This window comes from Branchiostoma lanceolatum, chromosome 12 (genome assembly GCF_035083965.1).
Source record: "Branchiostoma lanceolatum isolate klBraLanc5 chromosome 12, klBraLanc5.hap2, whole genome shotgun sequence".
NCBI classification, from domain to species: domain Eukaryota; kingdom Metazoa; phylum Chordata; class Leptocardii; order Amphioxiformes; family Branchiostomatidae; genus Branchiostoma; species Branchiostoma lanceolatum.
Genome location: NC_089733.1, coordinates 18,480,898 through 18,498,805, shown reverse-complemented (window position 1 = coordinate 18,498,805; position 17,908 = coordinate 18,480,898). Strand labels below are relative to the sequence as shown.

General features: G+C 43.0%; 3 protein-coding genes across 4 annotated transcripts; all 3 read right to left on the bottom strand.

Annotated features, from left to right (window-relative positions):
- Window positions 1-87: 87 nt before the first annotated feature.
- Window positions 88-6,915, bottom strand: LOC136445826 (zinc finger protein 585A-like). The gene is made up of 4 exons (XM_066443969.1): window positions 5,593-6,915; window positions 4,983-5,019; window positions 3,156-3,191; window positions 88-2,596 (listed from the first exon to the last, which is right to left on the bottom strand). Exons 1-4 carry the CDS (start codon window positions 6,889-6,891, stop codon window positions 969-971), a joined length of 3,000 nt encoding a protein of 999 aa, XP_066300066.1. The 5' UTR covers window positions 6,892-6,915; the 3' UTR covers window positions 88-968.
- Window positions 6,916-8,634: 1,719 nt separating this feature from the next.
- On the bottom strand, window positions 8,635-13,239 carry LOC136446388 (death-associated protein kinase 1-like). Of its 2 annotated transcripts, none has more exons than XM_066444737.1 (7): window positions 13,086-13,239; window positions 12,638-12,883; window positions 12,284-12,392; window positions 11,963-12,126; window positions 11,487-11,678; window positions 10,495-11,296; window positions 8,635-10,140 (listed from the first exon to the last, which is right to left on the bottom strand). In XM_066444737.1, the coding sequence occupies exons 2-7, from the start codon at window positions 12,713-12,715 to the stop codon at window positions 9,842-9,844; spliced, it is 1,644 nt and encodes a 547-aa protein (XP_066300834.1). In that variant the 5' UTR covers window positions 12,716-12,883; window positions 13,086-13,239; the 3' UTR covers window positions 8,635-9,841. The 2 variants fall into 2 exon arrangements, with proteins under 2 accessions (XP_066300834.1, XP_066300835.1); XM_066444738.1 differs by having other exon boundaries at window positions 12,638-12,879.
- LOC136445825 (26S proteasome non-ATPase regulatory subunit 10-like) lies at window positions 13,026-17,908 on the bottom strand. Its single transcript, XM_066443968.1, has 6 exons — window positions 17,822-17,908; window positions 17,239-17,337; window positions 16,433-16,531; window positions 15,174-15,272; window positions 14,529-14,627; window positions 13,026-13,220 (listed from the first exon to the last, which is right to left on the bottom strand). Exons 1-6 carry the CDS (start codon window positions 17,906-17,908, stop codon window positions 13,026-13,028), a joined length of 678 nt encoding a protein of 225 aa, XP_066300065.1.

Below are 17,908 nucleotides of genomic sequence, written 5' to 3'. Positions count from 1 at the left end.
GAAGGCGCCAGTCGTGGTGTATTAAGGAAAAAAAATTACAATGTGACATGTTGAATCAGTCACATTTGTATGGTCGATGTCCTTGTGTACGAGGTTAACATTATTTTCTAATCCATTATACAGATGTACTAACGCTCCTCCCTAATGTTTCTAATCGGAAAGTGGAGCAGTTACCTCGCCCCGCCCCATCTAGCCCGTGTACCATTCCGTCCTAAAGTCCAGCGTTTTTTAAGACTGTAACGTTTTAAACGCCAATTTAAAGTATTACCAACACTCTTGGGTTTGTGTGCACTCATTTTAATTGGGTAAATGCATAATTCAAACTAACATTCAAAGGACCTTGGGTGCCAAGTGTACATCTACTAGTATATTAAATTAGGTACGATTGTATACAGGCTTTAGTACAAGTCTCTAACTTTATTTGGCACATTTTCCACCATGGGCTTTGGTGACACTAGTTTTAATTTGAAAACCCATTACCAGAAGTTTTCAAACATGCCAGTATAATAAAAATTGTTATAATAGTAAATACTAAGATTACTAGTATACAGATAATTGAGTACAAGTTTATGTATACTACTAATTATTACTACACAAATATACTTATCATTGCCCATGCCAGGCTATTCTTTAGCACAAAAAAGGATGAACGATGAAGTAAACTTAAGATAGAATATCGTAGATAATCCTATGATCACAAAAAATTCTACAGTAAACGTCAAAATCCAATAAACTGTCAACTTTAACACAGATAAGACAAGTACAAAAGTTGTATGCTGTAAATCTATCGAACTTATTAATTGCATTTTTTTTAGCATGCCTTCTAAAATGTCTAGAGTACGGGCGCAGGGTAGTAACACAGATGCCAGATGTAAGGTTTTCCTCCTGTGTCGGTTCTGACATGTAATCAAGGATATGGAAGACTTCTGAGATGTCCTGTTCCCGCACTTCCCATACATGTAGCCTTTCTACCCAGTGTGTTTAGCTAGCCGATGCTGTATCAAATTGGATTTGTCTGCAGCAGAATAGTCGCACTGGTCACATTGGTGGAGTTTTTCTCCTCTATGGGTTCTCATGTGTCGGGATAGATGGTACTTTTGAGCTGCTCTGTACCCACACTCTCCACACTTGTAAGGTTTCTCTCCTGTATGCGTTCTCATATGTTTAGATAATTCAGATTTCTTAGTAGCCCTGTATCCACACTCTCCACACATGTAAGGTCTATCGCCTGTGTGTTTTGCAGTGTGTTGATCCAATGTGGCTTTTAGGCTTGCAGAATAGTCGCATTGGTCACACTTGTAGGGTTTTTCTCCCGTATGGGTTCGCAAATGTCCGGATAAGTGGAATCTTCGAGCTGTCCTGTACCCACACTCCCCACACATGTAGGGTTTTTTACCGGTGTGTGTTGCTAGATGTCTGTCTAACTTAGATTTGTCGGGAGCAGAATAGTCACACCGGTCACATTTGTACGGGTTTTTTCCTGTATGGATTCTCATATGTCGAGACAAGGAGACCTTTAAAGCAGTCCTGAACCCACACTCCCCACACATGTAGGGTTTTTCACCAGTGTGTTTAGCTAGATGATCGTTCAACTGAGACTTCCGTACTGCAGAATAGTCGCACTGGTCACACTTGTAGGGCTTTTCTCCTGTATGGGTTCTCATATGTCTGGCTAAATTTGATCTTTGAGTTGTTTCGTAATCACATTCACCGCATTTGTATGGCTTTACACCTTTGTGCATCATTAGATGCAGCTCCAAGGACTCTTTGTCTGCAGCAGAATAGTCGCACTGATCACACTTGTAAGGCTTTTCTCCCGTATGGGTTCTCATGTGTCGGGATAGATGGGACTTTTTAGTTGTACTGTACCCGCACTCCCCACACATGTAGGGTTTCTCACCAGTGTGTGTTGCTTTGTGATCATCTAAAGTGGATTTCCGTGCTGTAGAATAGTCGCACTGGTCACATTTGTAGGTTTTTTCTCCTGTATGTGTCATGACATGTCGGGCTAAGTGGGGCTTATGAGCTGTCCTGTACCCGCACTCCCCACACATGTAGGGTTCATCACCAGCGTGTTTAACTACAGGCCTTCCCATACTGCCTTTGCTGTCCTGTACCTGTGATGTTGGCCTGTTTTCATGATCAGGTTGGGGGAAATTCACATGACACGTTTCCTGCTGCAGGCCCATGTCTTTTGCCTGGGGCTCACTGCTGTCACTCTCCTTTGCAGAATGTCCAGCACACAGCTCTCCAGTAGAAGGCATGCAGCTGTTCTCTTCCATTTCTGATCTTGATCTTTGAGCGCACGTCTCGTCGTTTGGAACGTGCTTTTCCTCGCCTTGTTGCCATCCCGCGCCTGTTGTCTTCCTCAAACTGTTGTAAGTCTCGTTCCAAGGATGTCCGGTTGGTAAGGTTGCGACGAAATAGTCGTAGGTGTCCTGGTCCTCACTGTATGTATCCTGGAACAGCGCGTTCTCTTGTCCATCCTGTTGCCATCCAGTGTCTCCCGTCTCCTCCTCTTTGATCTGCGTCTCGTTCGAAGCTTGTTCCGTATGCAGCTCTGTAACAGGAGGCGAACATGTTAACCCCGCCATCTCTAGAATGATGGTGAGAAAATATTGGTGAGAGAAGGATAAATCTATTAACTTATTCCAGAAACCAGAAAATTAGAAGGGCGCAGATTTTACACAGGAAATACTTCTGTCCGAACAGCCGTCTTAGCTTCCGAGAGATAACCTTGGTCTGCGAGTAATGATATTCGAAATTTTTCCAAAATACAAAATATTGAAGGTAGAAATCGACAAAGGGCAGCTGTTACCCCATACAAGACAGTTCAATGCTAGTCTCTACCAGACTATAGCTAACCGCGTCGGAAATAGAGAGAACATTTGCCGGGGGACTTTGGCCATGGAGGATAACATTCCCATCCGCAGGTAGGGTTGCCTATTGGACCCTCTCTCCGTAGCCGACTCCCTTCATACAATTGACTCTATTTGGCCAATTTCTACTATTTTCCATGCTACCCGCGGAGACTGGTAGAGGCTAGTTCAATGCCCCCCTCCCCATCAACTACCGATCGGAAACGCACTCCTAATTCTAATTTGAAGTTGAACAAGCAACAACCAGGAAGCACGAACGACAACTTAAGGTCTTACCTGTATGTCTATGGTGGGTAGCGGTCTCCACGTTCTCTGAAAACCGGTAAAATTCGCGTTAGTTAGGAGATGATACAGAAGACGATCGGGTACAAAACAAAATGGCGGATGCTATCTCACCGAAGGGTGAGGGGGCAAAGGTGAAAGGTTACATACCTGATACACCTGATGATGAGTCAAACCACACATAGCCGCAAAACGCTTTACTCCTGCGGTTTGGTAGTCTCTACCAGACTAACTACGTCGGCTATAGGGAGAACATTTGCCGGGGGCCTTTGGCCATGGAGGATAACACGGGTGTCCAGGGTTGCAATATCGAACCCTATCTCCGTAGCCAACTCCTTTCATACAATTGACTCTATTTGGCCAATTTCTACTCTTTTCCCAGTATCTAGGTGTAACACTCACCAAAGACCTGAAATGGGGCCCCCACATTGAAAACATCTCCAACAGAGCCAACAGATTTCTTGGCTTCATCCGTCGAAATATCAGAATTAACAGCAAAGCCATCAAGGAAGCAGCCTACAATGCCCTCGTGAGATCGACCCTTGAATACGCGAGTACGGTGTGGGACCCGTATACCGCCAAAGACATTCATGCTGTGGAGAAAGTCCAGCGTAGGGCCGCCAGGTGGGTATGCTGCCGCTACCGCCAGTCGTCAAGTGTAGGTGACATGTTACAGGACCTTCAATGGGAATCCCTTCAAACAAGAAGGAAGAGAGCTGGACTCGCAACCCTCTACAAGGTGCATCACGGTTTCGCCACAGTCGACTCACAGTATCTACCCTCAGTCAGCCGACCAAAACGTCAGACAAGACGGCTCCACCCCTTGTCTTACGACATCCCCTTCTGCAGAACGGCCTACAGACTGTTTTCATTTTTCCCGCGGACAGCTGCAGAGTGGAACTCTTTGCCTTCAGAGATGGTAGCTGCCCCCTCCCTGGCGTCTTTCAGGGCCAGGGTGACCCACCTCCACTAGACCCAGCTAGTCACCAGACACCTTCACCCCCCCTCACAACCGGTACAGTCAACAGAAAACCTTTCCCAGCACAAGCACTACAGTCAAGAGCAGCAGATTCATCATCAAGTTGATGTTGGCTGCCCAACCTCGAAGAAGAAGAACCCGGCCGCAGAGCCTGGTAGAGCCTACGGTTTGGAGCCCAGCACCGATACATTTCTACGGTACCTCTATTTCTACTTCTAGGTGATACTGTGTCTATACAAGTTTGCAAAGGTGGTGGTTGTGGTGTAAGGAAAATATAAATAAGACTTTGACTCAATAAAAACAATGTGAAATGTAGAATCAGCCACATTTGTATGGTCGATGTCCTTGTGTACGAGCGTAACATTACTTTCTAATCCTTTACCCTTTCATCACACAGATGTACTAACGCTCCTCCCTAATGTTTCTAATCGGAAAGAAGACCGCGCGTCCCCTCCCCATCTAACCCTAATGTATTGAGCCCCTCATTGTGTACCATATCCCAGTATGGTCCAGCAGTAATCTAGACTGTAACGTTGTGACGATTCTAACGAATCAAAAGTTCGTTCAAACATCAGGCGATACGCAAAGATCTCTGCAAACTACATTTATTCAACTCATAGCACAGACACCCTTCTCGGGCACATCTCTTAGACTCTACCAGTCTCCCCCGGTCGCTGGGAAAATTGTAGAAATTGGCCAAATAAAGTCAAATGACCCTATCTCCGTAGCCGACTCCCTTCAAACATTTGACTCTATTTGGCCAATTTCTACCATTTTCCCAGCGACCGGGGGAGACTGGTAGAGTCTACACATCTCTAGTCAACATCCTGTGTAACTGATACCAGACCTCTCCCAGCCCAAGCCCTCTATGCCCTCTATCTGGTGTCGGGGGTGACACCTATCATAACAAGCGTTTTATACGCCAACAAAAATCATCACCAACACTCTTGGGTTCGCGTTCAATCATTTTAATTGGGATAATGAAAAATCAGTTTAACTATTATTAAAACTATCTCAGGTGCAAAAATTACATCTATATTGTATAAGGCACAGTTCTCTACAGTCTCCCACTCTAGCACATTTGCCACCATGGGTTTTGCTGATACTAGTTTCATTTGAAAAACATGTCAGAATAATATATTGTTTTAACATTTTACAATGAGAATATTAGTGTGCATATAACTAAGTACAAAATATGCTGATTGGTGAAAATGTTAGGTTATTCTTTCGCAGAAATTAGGTTAAAACCAGTAAGTAAATCGATGATAGAAAGTCGTAGATAATCTTACGATCACAAACATTGAACAGTAAAACAAATAAACTGTCAACTTTAACACTAATAGAACAAATGAATCTGTGCATAGTTACTCAAACTGTCTTAGGCACAAGACCTATAAATGTAGTCTTAATTAACTGCGCCTTTTGACAGTTTTTCTCCAGTATGTGTTTTTATATGTGGGGATAAGTAAGACTTGTTAGCTGTCCTGTACTCACATTTTCCGCACGTTTCTTATATTCATTATACCTGTGTGCTGCTAAATGTCTGCTTAAATGGGATTTATGTGCAGTACAATAGTCACACTGGTCACACTTGTAGGGTTTTACTCCTGTATGAGTTCTCATATGTTGGGATAAGTTATACTTTCGATTCGTCCTATACCCACATTTCCCACACATGTAGGGTTTCTCACCAGTGTGTTTCGCTAGATGATAGTCCAAACTGTATTTCCGTGCGGCAGAATAGTCACACTGGTCACACTTGTAGGGTTTATCTCCTGTATGGGCTCTCATGTGTCGGGATAAGGTAGACTTTTGAGTTGTCCTGTACCCACACTCCCCACACATGTAGGGTTTTTCACCTGTGTGTTTGGTAAGGTGTTGATCTAAGGTGGATTTCGATGCTGCAAAATAGTCACACTGGTCACACTTGTAGGGTTTTTCTCCTGTATGGGTTCTCATGTGTCGGGACAAGTCAGACTTTTTAGCCGTCCTGAACCCACACTCCCTACACATGTAGGGTTTATCACCAGTGTGGTTTGCTACGTGTTGGTCTAAACTCGATTTCTGTACTGCAGAATAGTCGCACTGGTCACACTTGTAAGGTTTTTCCCCTGTGTGGATTCTCCTATGTCGGTATAAGTTAGGCCTGTCAGTTGTCCTGTACCCGCACTGCCCACACATGTAGTAGGGTTTGTCAGCAGTCTGTTTAACCAAATGAATTCTCATATTGCCTTTGCTCTCCTGTACCTGTGAGATTGATTTGTTGTCAGGTTGGGGAAAGTTCACATCGCACGTTTCCTGCGGCAGGCCCATGTCTGGTGTCTGGGTCTCCCTGCTGTCACTCTCCTTCCCAGGTTGTTTAGTACAGTCCATCTCCTTCCCAGGGTGTCCAGGATGATCCATCTCCTCCCCAATTTGGTCAAGTTCACCAGTAGAAAGCTCACAGCTGGACTCTGAATTCACATCGCACGTGTCGTCGTTTGGAGCGTCCTTTCCCTCGCCCTGATGCCGTCCCGTGTCTGTTGTCTGCTCCCAACCGTATGCCTTGTTCCAAGGATGTCCGGTTGGTAGTGTTGTGCCGAAGTAGTCGAAGGTTTCCTGGTCCTCAGTGTGCGTTTCCTGGCACAGCACGTTCTCTTGTCCATCCTGTTGCCATCCAGTGTCCCCTGTCTCCTCTTTGATGTGCGTCTCGTTCGCAGTTTGTTCTGCATTAAGCTCTTCAACGGGAGGTGCACATGTAAACTCCTTCATCTCTAGAATGATGGAAAGAAAAATATATATACGGTAGGTAAATGAAAGATTAATATACACTTTTTACTTTCTTTCTTTCTTTCTTTCTTTCTTTCTTTCTTTCTTCTTAATTAGAAATTGCAAATTTCCTTGCCGTGCAATAATCAAGATTGGGCTTTTTAAAATCCGGCCAAAATTTGTGACCTTTGCAATGTTTTGACCTCTGACCTGACTGGTTTACATCTGACTAGTTAATTGAGTGAACTGTAGATCTCTTTGCAGCCCAAAAAGGGCTGAATTACGAAATTCAGTACATCATTCCCCATGATTGACCCCTGAATGCATTGTAACTGGTTCCACTGGCTGTCCTTTAGGTTCGGGGTGAAATCCTGGTCTCAACTCAAACTTCTGACTGTAGCTCTTTCAAGCACCAGAAATAGACTTCCTTTTTTGGAACTAAACAACCCTGAAAAAACAAGATTCACAGTGCGGGTAAAGACTGCAGGTTTGAATATGTATGTAACTTTGTTTTTAAATAGTGCTGCATTGAAAAGTCCATTTGGTGGCCCAGCTCCCTTGTAACAAGACTCGTATATCTTCTAGAAGAAACAAACATCCTTTGCCCTTTCTGACGGTACTAGTATATTCGACAAGTGCACGCTTTTAAATTCCAAGCTTCACAGTTCCCCTTGGTCGTTTCCTCGTCATGCAGTTTCGCCGTCAGAGCAATTTTCCCCTTCAATGCAGAATTGTTGCAATTCTATGTTGATACAAACAACTAAACACTTAAATTAGTGTAATATCTAGCCTGGAATCCATACCCTCGGTGCCTCCCCGATATCTCTACGGCACTGTGAGTGACCCTCACCCGCCCAGACAGCTTAGCCCGCTCGGGGTGTTGTTTACGGCCTTGGATTAATTAGTGCGGCGGAAACGTAGGAAGGCAGCGGAAGTAGGGTGTAGCGGAAGTAGGATGGCAGCCAGAGGTAGAAAGGCCATCAGAAACTGACTGGCCCGGTAAACACCACTAAGCCGACCCTAGAGACTGGGACCAGGCTATGTAATATCCGACTTTCATAGTAACAGTTTATTTTTATGCATCAAATGCCAACCGCTATTAAACACAGCCCAAATTCTAATCTACCGCAGAACAAGCAACAACTAGGAAGCATAAACGACGATCACAAGTCTTACCTGCAGGTCTATGGCGGTTAGCGGTCTCCACGTCTTCTGGAATAACGTGAAAATCGCGTCAGTTCTGAGGAGATGATATGGATAACGAAAAACAAAATGGCGGACATCAGCACAACGACGGGGCAAAGGTCAGAGGTTACGCACCTGAGACACACTCGCCGATGGGTCAAACCACAGATCGTCGCATATCGTTTTACTCTCGTGGTTTTCTCTAGCAAAGATGCCGTTGTACACCTATTTCTACTACTAGTTGATACTGGGCATTAACCCTAGCAAGTGTCTAGACAAGGGAAGAGGCCTTGTGTGTCCGAATATGGTTGTGGTGTGGGCAAACAAAAGAAACACAAAATGTGGGAAGATGACATGTTTGTAATTGTTAATGAAAAAAAGGGTAACTCTCCTATCAACTTCAGAAAAGAATGCCAACTAAAGATAATTGAAGCTCAACTTCAAACTCTTGAAATGTGCAAATGGCAAATTAAGCAATCATTTTCATTGACAGTTGTTGAAGATTTCATAATTCTGATAAAATTACAACCATATATACACTGTGACGCACACGGACAGGAAAACGATGTATCATGTTTTATTGTGGTTGTTTTGAAATTACAATCAGTCCTCAGGGACACAAATACGCAATCAATAATGGATGAAAAAACAGTGGCCGCTTGTTCGTAGTGTCCTTTGTTGCGGAAGTCATTTCAAAGTTGTTAATGCCAAACAAAATAAACCTCACATCCCATCTTTATGGCATTCGTCATTGGCCCGAGACAATACTATCGTGTCATAGCATAGTCTGATCTAGCTCTCTAAGTACCTATCATCTAGTGTAACTTGAACTGTACATGTATTTACAAGTCATATTCTTATACTAAATTATACAGTTGTATTGTACAACACTGATTGTTGATCGACACCTGTCATAAGTAGTTTAGACCGAAAGGCTTGTGATAATATACATTTCATATGGAAAATTATAATACAAGATTCAATATGGCTTTATCTAAGAGCACTAAGAAAGGTAAATATGAGCGCATGCATTCTGTCAATGTATTGAATACCTTTAAGCTATCACTGGCAAACAAACTAGAAAGACCTCGTCTATGCAAATTGTCTCTTAACGATTGGCCAGAGTGCGTACGCGTGTACTCTGATCTACGTGCAGTGACAGTGTCTAATGGAATTGGAAATGTCTGCTGTATGCATAATTCACCAGATAACAGTATGAAACTTTAACAAAGTTACATAGTGATACATATTCAATTATTCTAGCCAGAGTCTATTTGCCTAGAGTCTAGGGTCTAGATTTATCATGTAAAACATTGGCATCATGAATATAATATTTCATATTCTATTAAGATTCCCAAAGAACGTTAAGCGTTTTCAACGTTGTGGATAAGGCCAATAACAGTAGTGTGATAGAATTCCAGGTCTAAGCTGTTGCCAACACCCTACCCCCTCCCATCCCTAGACATCTGCTTATTCTCTTAGAGGCTAGCAGCATATTAGTCTTCGCGCCTTCATGGTACAAACATTGTATCATTTCTAGCCCAGTCAGATGATTGAATATACTGTAATCAAGCCATCAGCTGCTCACAAGCTCATAAAATCATGTAACACCATCCTGAATATAACATTGAGTATGGCATAATGATCTCACAAGGATAGCTACATGTTTTCAATATTTCCCATTAGGTTAAAAACACAAGGCGTACAGAAAAGCGTACAGAAAAAAGTACTGCGGCAGAATCTAAGATCTAACTTGTCTTCTCAGACTCTAACTTGATGTAGCCCGGGCCCCCTCCTCGGACACCAGTCTCTCCTTTAGTAGGCTTGCGGCATACTCATCACATGTTTCAAGGACAGAGTGAAACTTGACACATGCACTTTCACCTTTGGCCTCTAGAATGTCCAGCAGCTCGCGCGCTGCATCCTGCGGAGTCCTGGCGGCCCGGATGCAGTCATTCTCCTCCAGGTTGATGACGTCATCAGCATAGAGATGGTCCAGGATGGGGTTGATGTGACGCAGAGTCTCCACCAGCTCCGGCCTCTTCCGGGCTACCCGTCCCAGCATGCCTGTCGTGAGGCAAAGGGCAACTGTCAACCATCCAATCACTCCTGCTTTTCTTTGGCCAACTTTGACAGCAGGAATATCATATCAACGACCACAAAACAACGGAGAACGTTGAACGGGGTTTCAATGTATGTTGTTAAAGGGACGATATAATCGCAATAACGATTTGAATATGGCAGGACCGCGTACATACGGAATAAAGCTTAACAAGTCACTTGTGGCAAGCTTAATTTAACCTATGATTATTGATACAAGAACAACTATGATTCCATCCTTATGTGGAATGGGATTGATAACAATTCAGATTTTGCTGGCATCTTTTGCTGGAGTCCTTTAGTGTCCAGCGGCAAACTCACCTTTCAGATTGCCGAGATGCAGCAGGAGATCCTTGACCTTCTCCGGGACGTTCCTCTGAGGATGGACGAGGTTCTTGCCCTTTGATGCCGCCGCCTCCACCTCTTCCCTGCTGTAGGCGTGAGGCTGCGGTCTGTGTTCCCGGAGGTCCAGGGCGCTGAGCACCATGTCCCGTGACCTGGCTCCTGGGCTGGTCTCGTGCAGCAGGCGGTACGTCATGTCCTTCAGGAGGTCCATGATGGAGTTGCAGTCCTCCCTGTTGCCATCGTTGCTCCTGAAGAAGATGTTGAGCTGCCTCTTGTCCTGGGTGATCTGCAGCAGCGCTTCGGCCTTCCCGTCGGTACATTTGGCGCTGTTCTTCCACAGGAGAGGCCGACTGAGCTTGTCCGGGTGCGCCTGCATCAGCAGCGTCTGCAGCCGCGGGAACAGGTCGCACGAGAAGCTGTCGATCTCCGTCCGGCCTCGGATCTGGAGACCGAAGTAGACGGCCTTGCTAGACACAGGTGACCACGCCACCTCTTCCATCTCCTGCTGCAGCAGGCTGGGGAGGATGAAGGTGCGACCGTCGTACGTGTGGCAGAGCTGGAAGTCCTGGAGGAGTTTGATCAGCAGAGGGATGTCGGCAACGGCACTGAAGACACGGGTGATCTCCTCAAGGGTGACGTAGTCCTCGGCAGTTCGCTTAAGCGTGTCGATTATCTTGTTGAAGTTGTCAGGGGCTAGCAAAGATCCGAAAACGGATGTGAACAACCACTGGGGGTCCAGAACTACCATCGAGTCGGTTTCGTTGCGAAGGTAGATGATCTTAAATAAACAATGGAAGATATTCTTTACAATCATCTTCAAGCGCGTTACCTAACAAGGTTGGAAATGAGGCTGTTATGTTCTTCTCTACATCAAAGAACGCACAAGAAGATGTACATTGTTCTTTCCAAGAGAGAACATTAGATTAGCATTAACCCTGCATATCTCTAAATGGCAAAGACACTCTTACCTCTCCCTCATCATGTAAGTACGATGACGCCAGCTGTGCAATTCGTTTCTGGACTTCCTGGGATAGATTCCATGTCGTTACCGCAATGACAGCTGTCAGGTACTCCTGCCATCCCATCACAGGGAACGACTTCCTCTCCTTCCTCCAAACGTCAATGATCTTTGACAGCTGGACGCAGGCCTTGGGTCTTTGCTGTGAAAAGTTCAAATGAACCTCTTTAAATGTGCTGGGGAAACGCAATGGGTCACATTAAGGGTCGTTTTATATTTCCAAAGGGTCCATGCAGCAATAGCGATCGCGGGTATTACAGGAAGACTGTTTCCTTATAGCACATTGGTAGCAAGTCTTTGTAATAAGTAATGATTCTACTATTCAACGATTCTTGTTCTGTCGTACACAAAATAAAGTTATAACAGTGTCCATTCTAATGAAATCTAGGCTTTTGGTCAAAATAAAAAAAGCGCCACGTTCCGTACCTTTATCATGTCATCTCTGAATGCTGCCAGCACCTCTCGCAGCCGGCGTATCTCAGGAGACCCCGCTTCCATGCAGTTGATCAGGAACACCTCTTGTGACACTACAAGGGACTCCTGGAACAGTTTGCTGTAGTGGTCCATCAGAGCTGTGGCCCGGCTCAGACCTATAAACACAAAGAAAAAAGGTTGATATACTACAAATGATATTCATCTACACATGGAGACGGGCAATTCGAACAAGCAAGCAGGCTATGGAATTGAACCTTGTAAATCGTATCAACAAAAGCCAGGTCTGACTTCATTTCAGAGCTATCAACTGACCTGCTTGCTTGTCCTGTAACTTGTCAGCATGACTGGCGATCAGGACAATCCGGGGTTTGTTGGTGGGATCTGCGTTACTGCAATGGATGAAAGTAAGCCAACTGTGGACCTGCGAGAAAAGAAGAAAACGTAACTTATTTCGGACGGAATGAATGATTTAAAGTAATGGAGACGTGCATCAATTTGCTTTAGGAATTAAAAAGAAATATTACGTATAAGTAAACAGTAAACTTAAAGAGGCACATCGGACTGTACCTCAATCATAAATATTTGTCTCATAATCAGCTTTAGCACTGAAAAATTAAGCTGTAGACTTTTACCCCAGCTTCACAAATTGTCCAGAGCTTGTTCTACCTGCCGTTTCTGTTCGTCCTCCCCATCTGTGATTTTGTAGACGACAGGGAAGATGGCGTTAGTCGTGCGGAGCAGCATGGCGTGTGTGACGTAGAACTGCGCCTGTCCTGCGAAGTCATGCAGACTGAGTCTCCCGATTCCTGGCACGGTTTTACTGGATACGTGCACCCCCGGGGTGGGGTTAAAGACGTCCTGTCTTCTGAACTTCCTCCTTAGGTTCCAAATGGCGCCCACGATGAACCCTGTCTGGAAACATTTGGAGTAAATACACCGCTTTTCAATTGTTTCAGAATCTGTATTCAATGAACGCTTTGCCTTGATCTAGAGATTGATTGTCTGCACTGTAAGAATCATGTTGAGGAATCAGATCATTTCCATGAAAACGTTTTTAAGACCTGTTGTTCTCTGAATTATCTTTTTCGTGATTTCTTGTAATGTAGATTTCTACCTTGTTCAGAATCTCTCTCAAAGATGTCTTGCCGACCTGCCCGTCTCCACAGAGAAACAGTTTGACTGTTGTCCCCCTCTCAGACCCCACGGAGGAGACCAGCTCGCTGTACTCCTCCTGCTTCAGTGTTTCTGTCTTTAGGTTGATGCGTTAGTTAGTTATCATTATGTCATTTGATTAGAGGTGGGCAAATATTCACTGCAAATTCATCTATTTCTAGCTTGGTATGATGCTTTATGTATAAACTTTCGTGCAGTTCCGTAAGAGTAAAATTTGAAAATCATGAATGTATATTCCTTTGATGGTTATCACAATAATAAACTGCATTTTAGCTTGAAAGTTCATCTGTGTTGGTAGAAATCATTCTTAAACGAGTTTAAACTGTAATTTACTAGTGGCAGCACCTATACATTACAGTTTAAACTCGTTTAAGAATAAACTGCATTGTAAACATATCGTAACATATTTGGAGCATTTGTTATCTTTAGCATGGCATCCTGCCATAGTTTTTTTTGTGTGGAAATCACAGTTTCGTGCTCATTTAATCCTCATTCACTGAGCTCACTACGCTCTGCCTTTTCAAATAAGGATTCTTCGTTTTGACTATGAGAAAAACGACTGAACACATGAGCCGATGTACTATGCGTTGATGAAAGTTAGACATCCAGGTAGTAAGATACGCCAAAAATAGTTACTCAAGCATTACTAAAGACTACTTCAAGACATCCTAAATTGTCTTAACCTCATTAACATACCCATTCAGGGTTTTGGTATAAAACCTAGTGTTCTCAGTTCCTTCGTTAGTCACTGACGAAAGACAGTGGATGCTGTCTGAAACGTCTGACTGTTTCAAAACTTTATCCAGTTGCTTGAGTAATTATTTTTGGCGTACCGATGTACTATGGTTTGTAAATTTGAATGTAACATTTCTCGGTAAACTGAAATGCTGATTTGGAATTCCTCGATATTTCTATCAATGACAGATAAGTAAACCTGATGCAGGGTTAAATTCTATACTGGCATAAACGACTCCGAGCAGTTGTCATCCTAACTACTCGATGAAGCAATGGTTTGAAGGTAGATAGGTAAGGATTTCGAAGTTCAAAGTGGAACATTATGAATGACTGTAAAACCTACCTTCAGCAGTAACTTTGTATCTCTGTTTAGTCCCCAAGAAACGTCAATCGGGCGCTCGTATTTCTAAAATCATATAACAGTTGGAAATGCTTGAAATAGTTTAAGCCTGTACATACATTAAATCATATTTAAAGACAACTAGAAGGTTGCAAAGCAAGTTTCTAGAGATATATGCAGCATTTCGGTTCTGCTGGGCTACCCCAAGGCGACATCTGCGCCTCCTGGAATAAACGAAACTTTCTCGGATAAATTTTGACGCAAGTGCAGTGCAGGAAGAGTTAAGTATTTATTGTATTACGACCTTACCCAGTTAGTCACATTGAGATCAGCTCTGTTCTTGATGAGCAGCTCCACAACCTTGTCATGACCTCCTCCACACGCTTTATGCAGAGCTGTGTTTTCGGCCTGCAACACAACAGTTAAAGCAATGGTTACAACAAAGGTCTGATCATGAGTGGACACCTTGTAATATCACGTGTCCAGGCTGTGTGGAGCAATCACAAACCTCCATTTCTATTGACCATACAGCTATAACGTCATAAGCATGGGTTAATGGAGAAGAAGGCTGTGTATCAAAATTAGCGCCAAATGCACACTTTCAGTAAGAATTGCCCGGGAGGGATTATCATCATAGCATAACAGGGAGCTCTTTAACATCTCACTGTACATTTGAATTTTTTACAAGTACAATTCAAACATTTATAAGATGAACTTCCAGTCTTTATGTGAAGATGTATCTCGATTCACTTCATTGTGTCTGTCGTTATTAGCTGTGTGATAAAAACGTTAATGACCCGCTTTCCTCTCGGTATTTATGGTGAGCTAACGCCTGGTAATTGATCTAGAATCACCCATTGGGCGAGAGCAGTTTTGGCACCGTAATCACCTCGGGGGGTCGTTAACATTTAATGAATGTACACTTTGTTATCGGCAGTTAGTTTACCTTCTTACCTTGTTAGCCACATTGACATCAGCTCCGTTCTTGATGAGCAGCTCCGCAACCTTGTCTTGGCCCCTTCTACACGCTTCATGCAGAGCTGTGTCTCCAAACTGCAACACAGCAGTTAAAGCAATGGTTTACAACAAAGGTCTGATCACGAGCGGATGCCTTCTAATATCACGTGTCCATACTGTATGGAGCAATCACAAACTTCCATTTTTATTGCTTATTCAGCTATAACGGCAAAAGCAGGAGTTAATGGAAAAGAAAGCTGTGCATTCAAATCAGCCAAAGTACGCACTTTTAGTAAAAATGGGGCGAGGTTCGGCTATATCATCATAGCATAAGAGGGAGTTCTTTTACAAGTGTCCGTTGGGCTCCAAACGGACCCCAGATGATTTCGCATTGTTTATTACGTAATTTTAAAGAAATTCCTGTCAAATAACAAAAATTTGTTATCGTTACTATTGTAGCAACAATGCATTGTTGCGTAGAGAGTAAGATACCGACTTTTCAGAATAAATGTAGCATTTTGGCGTAAAGTGTTAATTTTTCTCATTTTGCATAAATTATAATAATGAGAAAAATGAGTATTAATTTTGGATACTCAAAGCATGTCGAAATATCATTGATAGATTACTTGAACAATATATCAACAGAAATCACAAAAACAAACAAAAGAAAAATCTTTATTATAAAAATTGACAAGGATATCATCATTATGTGTTTAGGTACCAGATTATGATGCATAATAAGATTTTTTAAAATCTTTATTTTTTAAAAACTCTGACATTCTTTATTCGATAACATTCTTATGCTATCATAATGGTTTTGAGAACGATATCATTTTTAAGTGAAATGATAGGGCACTGGAATAATGAAGCAGAAAGCTATGTGTTAAAATCAGCTGATAATGCACACTTTTAGTAAAAATGGGGAGGGATTCGGTTATCATCATAGCCTAACAGGGCAGTTCTTTCACATGCACAGTTGAATTTTCTACTGTGCAACTCAAAAATTTGTAAGATGAACTCCCAGCATTTATGTAAAGACTTTTATTGGCTCACTTCATTGTGTCTGTCGTTATTAGCTGTGTGATAAAACGTTAATGACCCGCCTTCCTCTCGGTGTTTATAGTGAGCTAACGCCTGGTTAGTGATTTAGAATCACCCCGTGGGCGAAGTAGTTTTGGCACCGCAATCACCTCAGGGCGGGTCGTTACGATTAATGAATCTACACTCTGTTATCGGCTGTTAGTTTCCCTTCTTACCCAGTCAGTCACATTGAGATCAGCTCCGTTCTTGATGAGCAGCTCCACAACCTTGTCATGACCTACTTTACACGCTCTATGCAGAGCTGTGTATCCGACCTGCAACGCAACAGTTACAGCAATGACTACAACAAAGGAGTGATAATTAGCAGATGTGTCGTAATTTTTTCAATAACATTCTTGTTGGTAGCCATAGGGTCATTACTCGTTATTGGAGAAAAAAAGAATTGTATCAAATAACGGTCAAAATGCAGTTGTAGCAATGATCGGAAGGCATAGGGATGCGGTTATTATCATAACATAACAGGGGGTTCCGTGCCAGTTTACAGATGTACATTCAACAATGGAAACATTTGCAAGATGCGTTGATGAAGGTTAGACATACAGGTAATAAGATACGCCAAAAATAGTTACTCAAGCAACTGGATTTTGAAACTGTCAGACGTTTCAGACAGCATCCACTATCTTTCTTCAGTGACTGAGTGTCATTGTCTTAAGATAGTGGATGCTGTCTGAAACGTCTCTTATCCAGTTGCTTGAGTAAATATTTTTGGAACATTTGCAAGATGAGCCTCCGAACTTAATGTCAAGACTTGCCTCAGCTCACTTAATTGTTTGTTTAAATAACCTGCATATAATAGCATCAATGATCCGCTTTTCCTTCGATGTTTACGGTGACCTAACGCCTGGTTAGCAATCTAAAACCGCTGAGTGAGCGAAGGCCTAACGTCACCGTAATCATCTCTGAGTGGGTCAATCTTTAATGAATCTACACTCTGTTATCGGCTGTTAGTTTACCTTCTTACCTTGTCAGTCACATTGAGATCAGCTCCGTTTTTGAGGAGCAGCTCCGCAACCTTGTCATGGCCTCCTCTGCACGCTTCATGCAGAGCTGTGTCTCCGTTCTGTAACACAACATTTAAATAAATGGTTACAACAAAGGTGTCATACATGTAATTGGCTTATGTGTCGTGATTTCCTATTGGCAGCCTTAGAGTCATATGAAATCTTGGGTTCTTGGAGAAAAAAAGATCGGTCAACAATACACACTTGTATACTGTAACATAACAGGGGTTCTATTTCATTTAACATGCGCGTGATTTAACTTGTTTACAGTGAGATGAAAGCATTTGTAAGATGAACTTCTATTAAACCTTAATGAAAAAGTTTTCTCAATAATGTCTTAAACACCTGGATATTCGGAGTGTGCATGCCTTGATGACTACTGATGTATCGTTTGTAGATTTACATGGTGATCGTCAGGGTCCGGCGGAAATATAAGTTGATATTACAAATATTACAAGGGATTCACAACGAAGCGTGCGTGATGCTCTCAAGAACTCATCAATGACGAACATGTCTCTACGGGTGTCTCCGTTGTACTCACACAATCTTCATCATTGACGTCCACTCCTTCCTCCAGCCGCCTCCGGACTTTCTCTTCATCTCCCTCCCGGGCAGCCCGGATGATGTCAT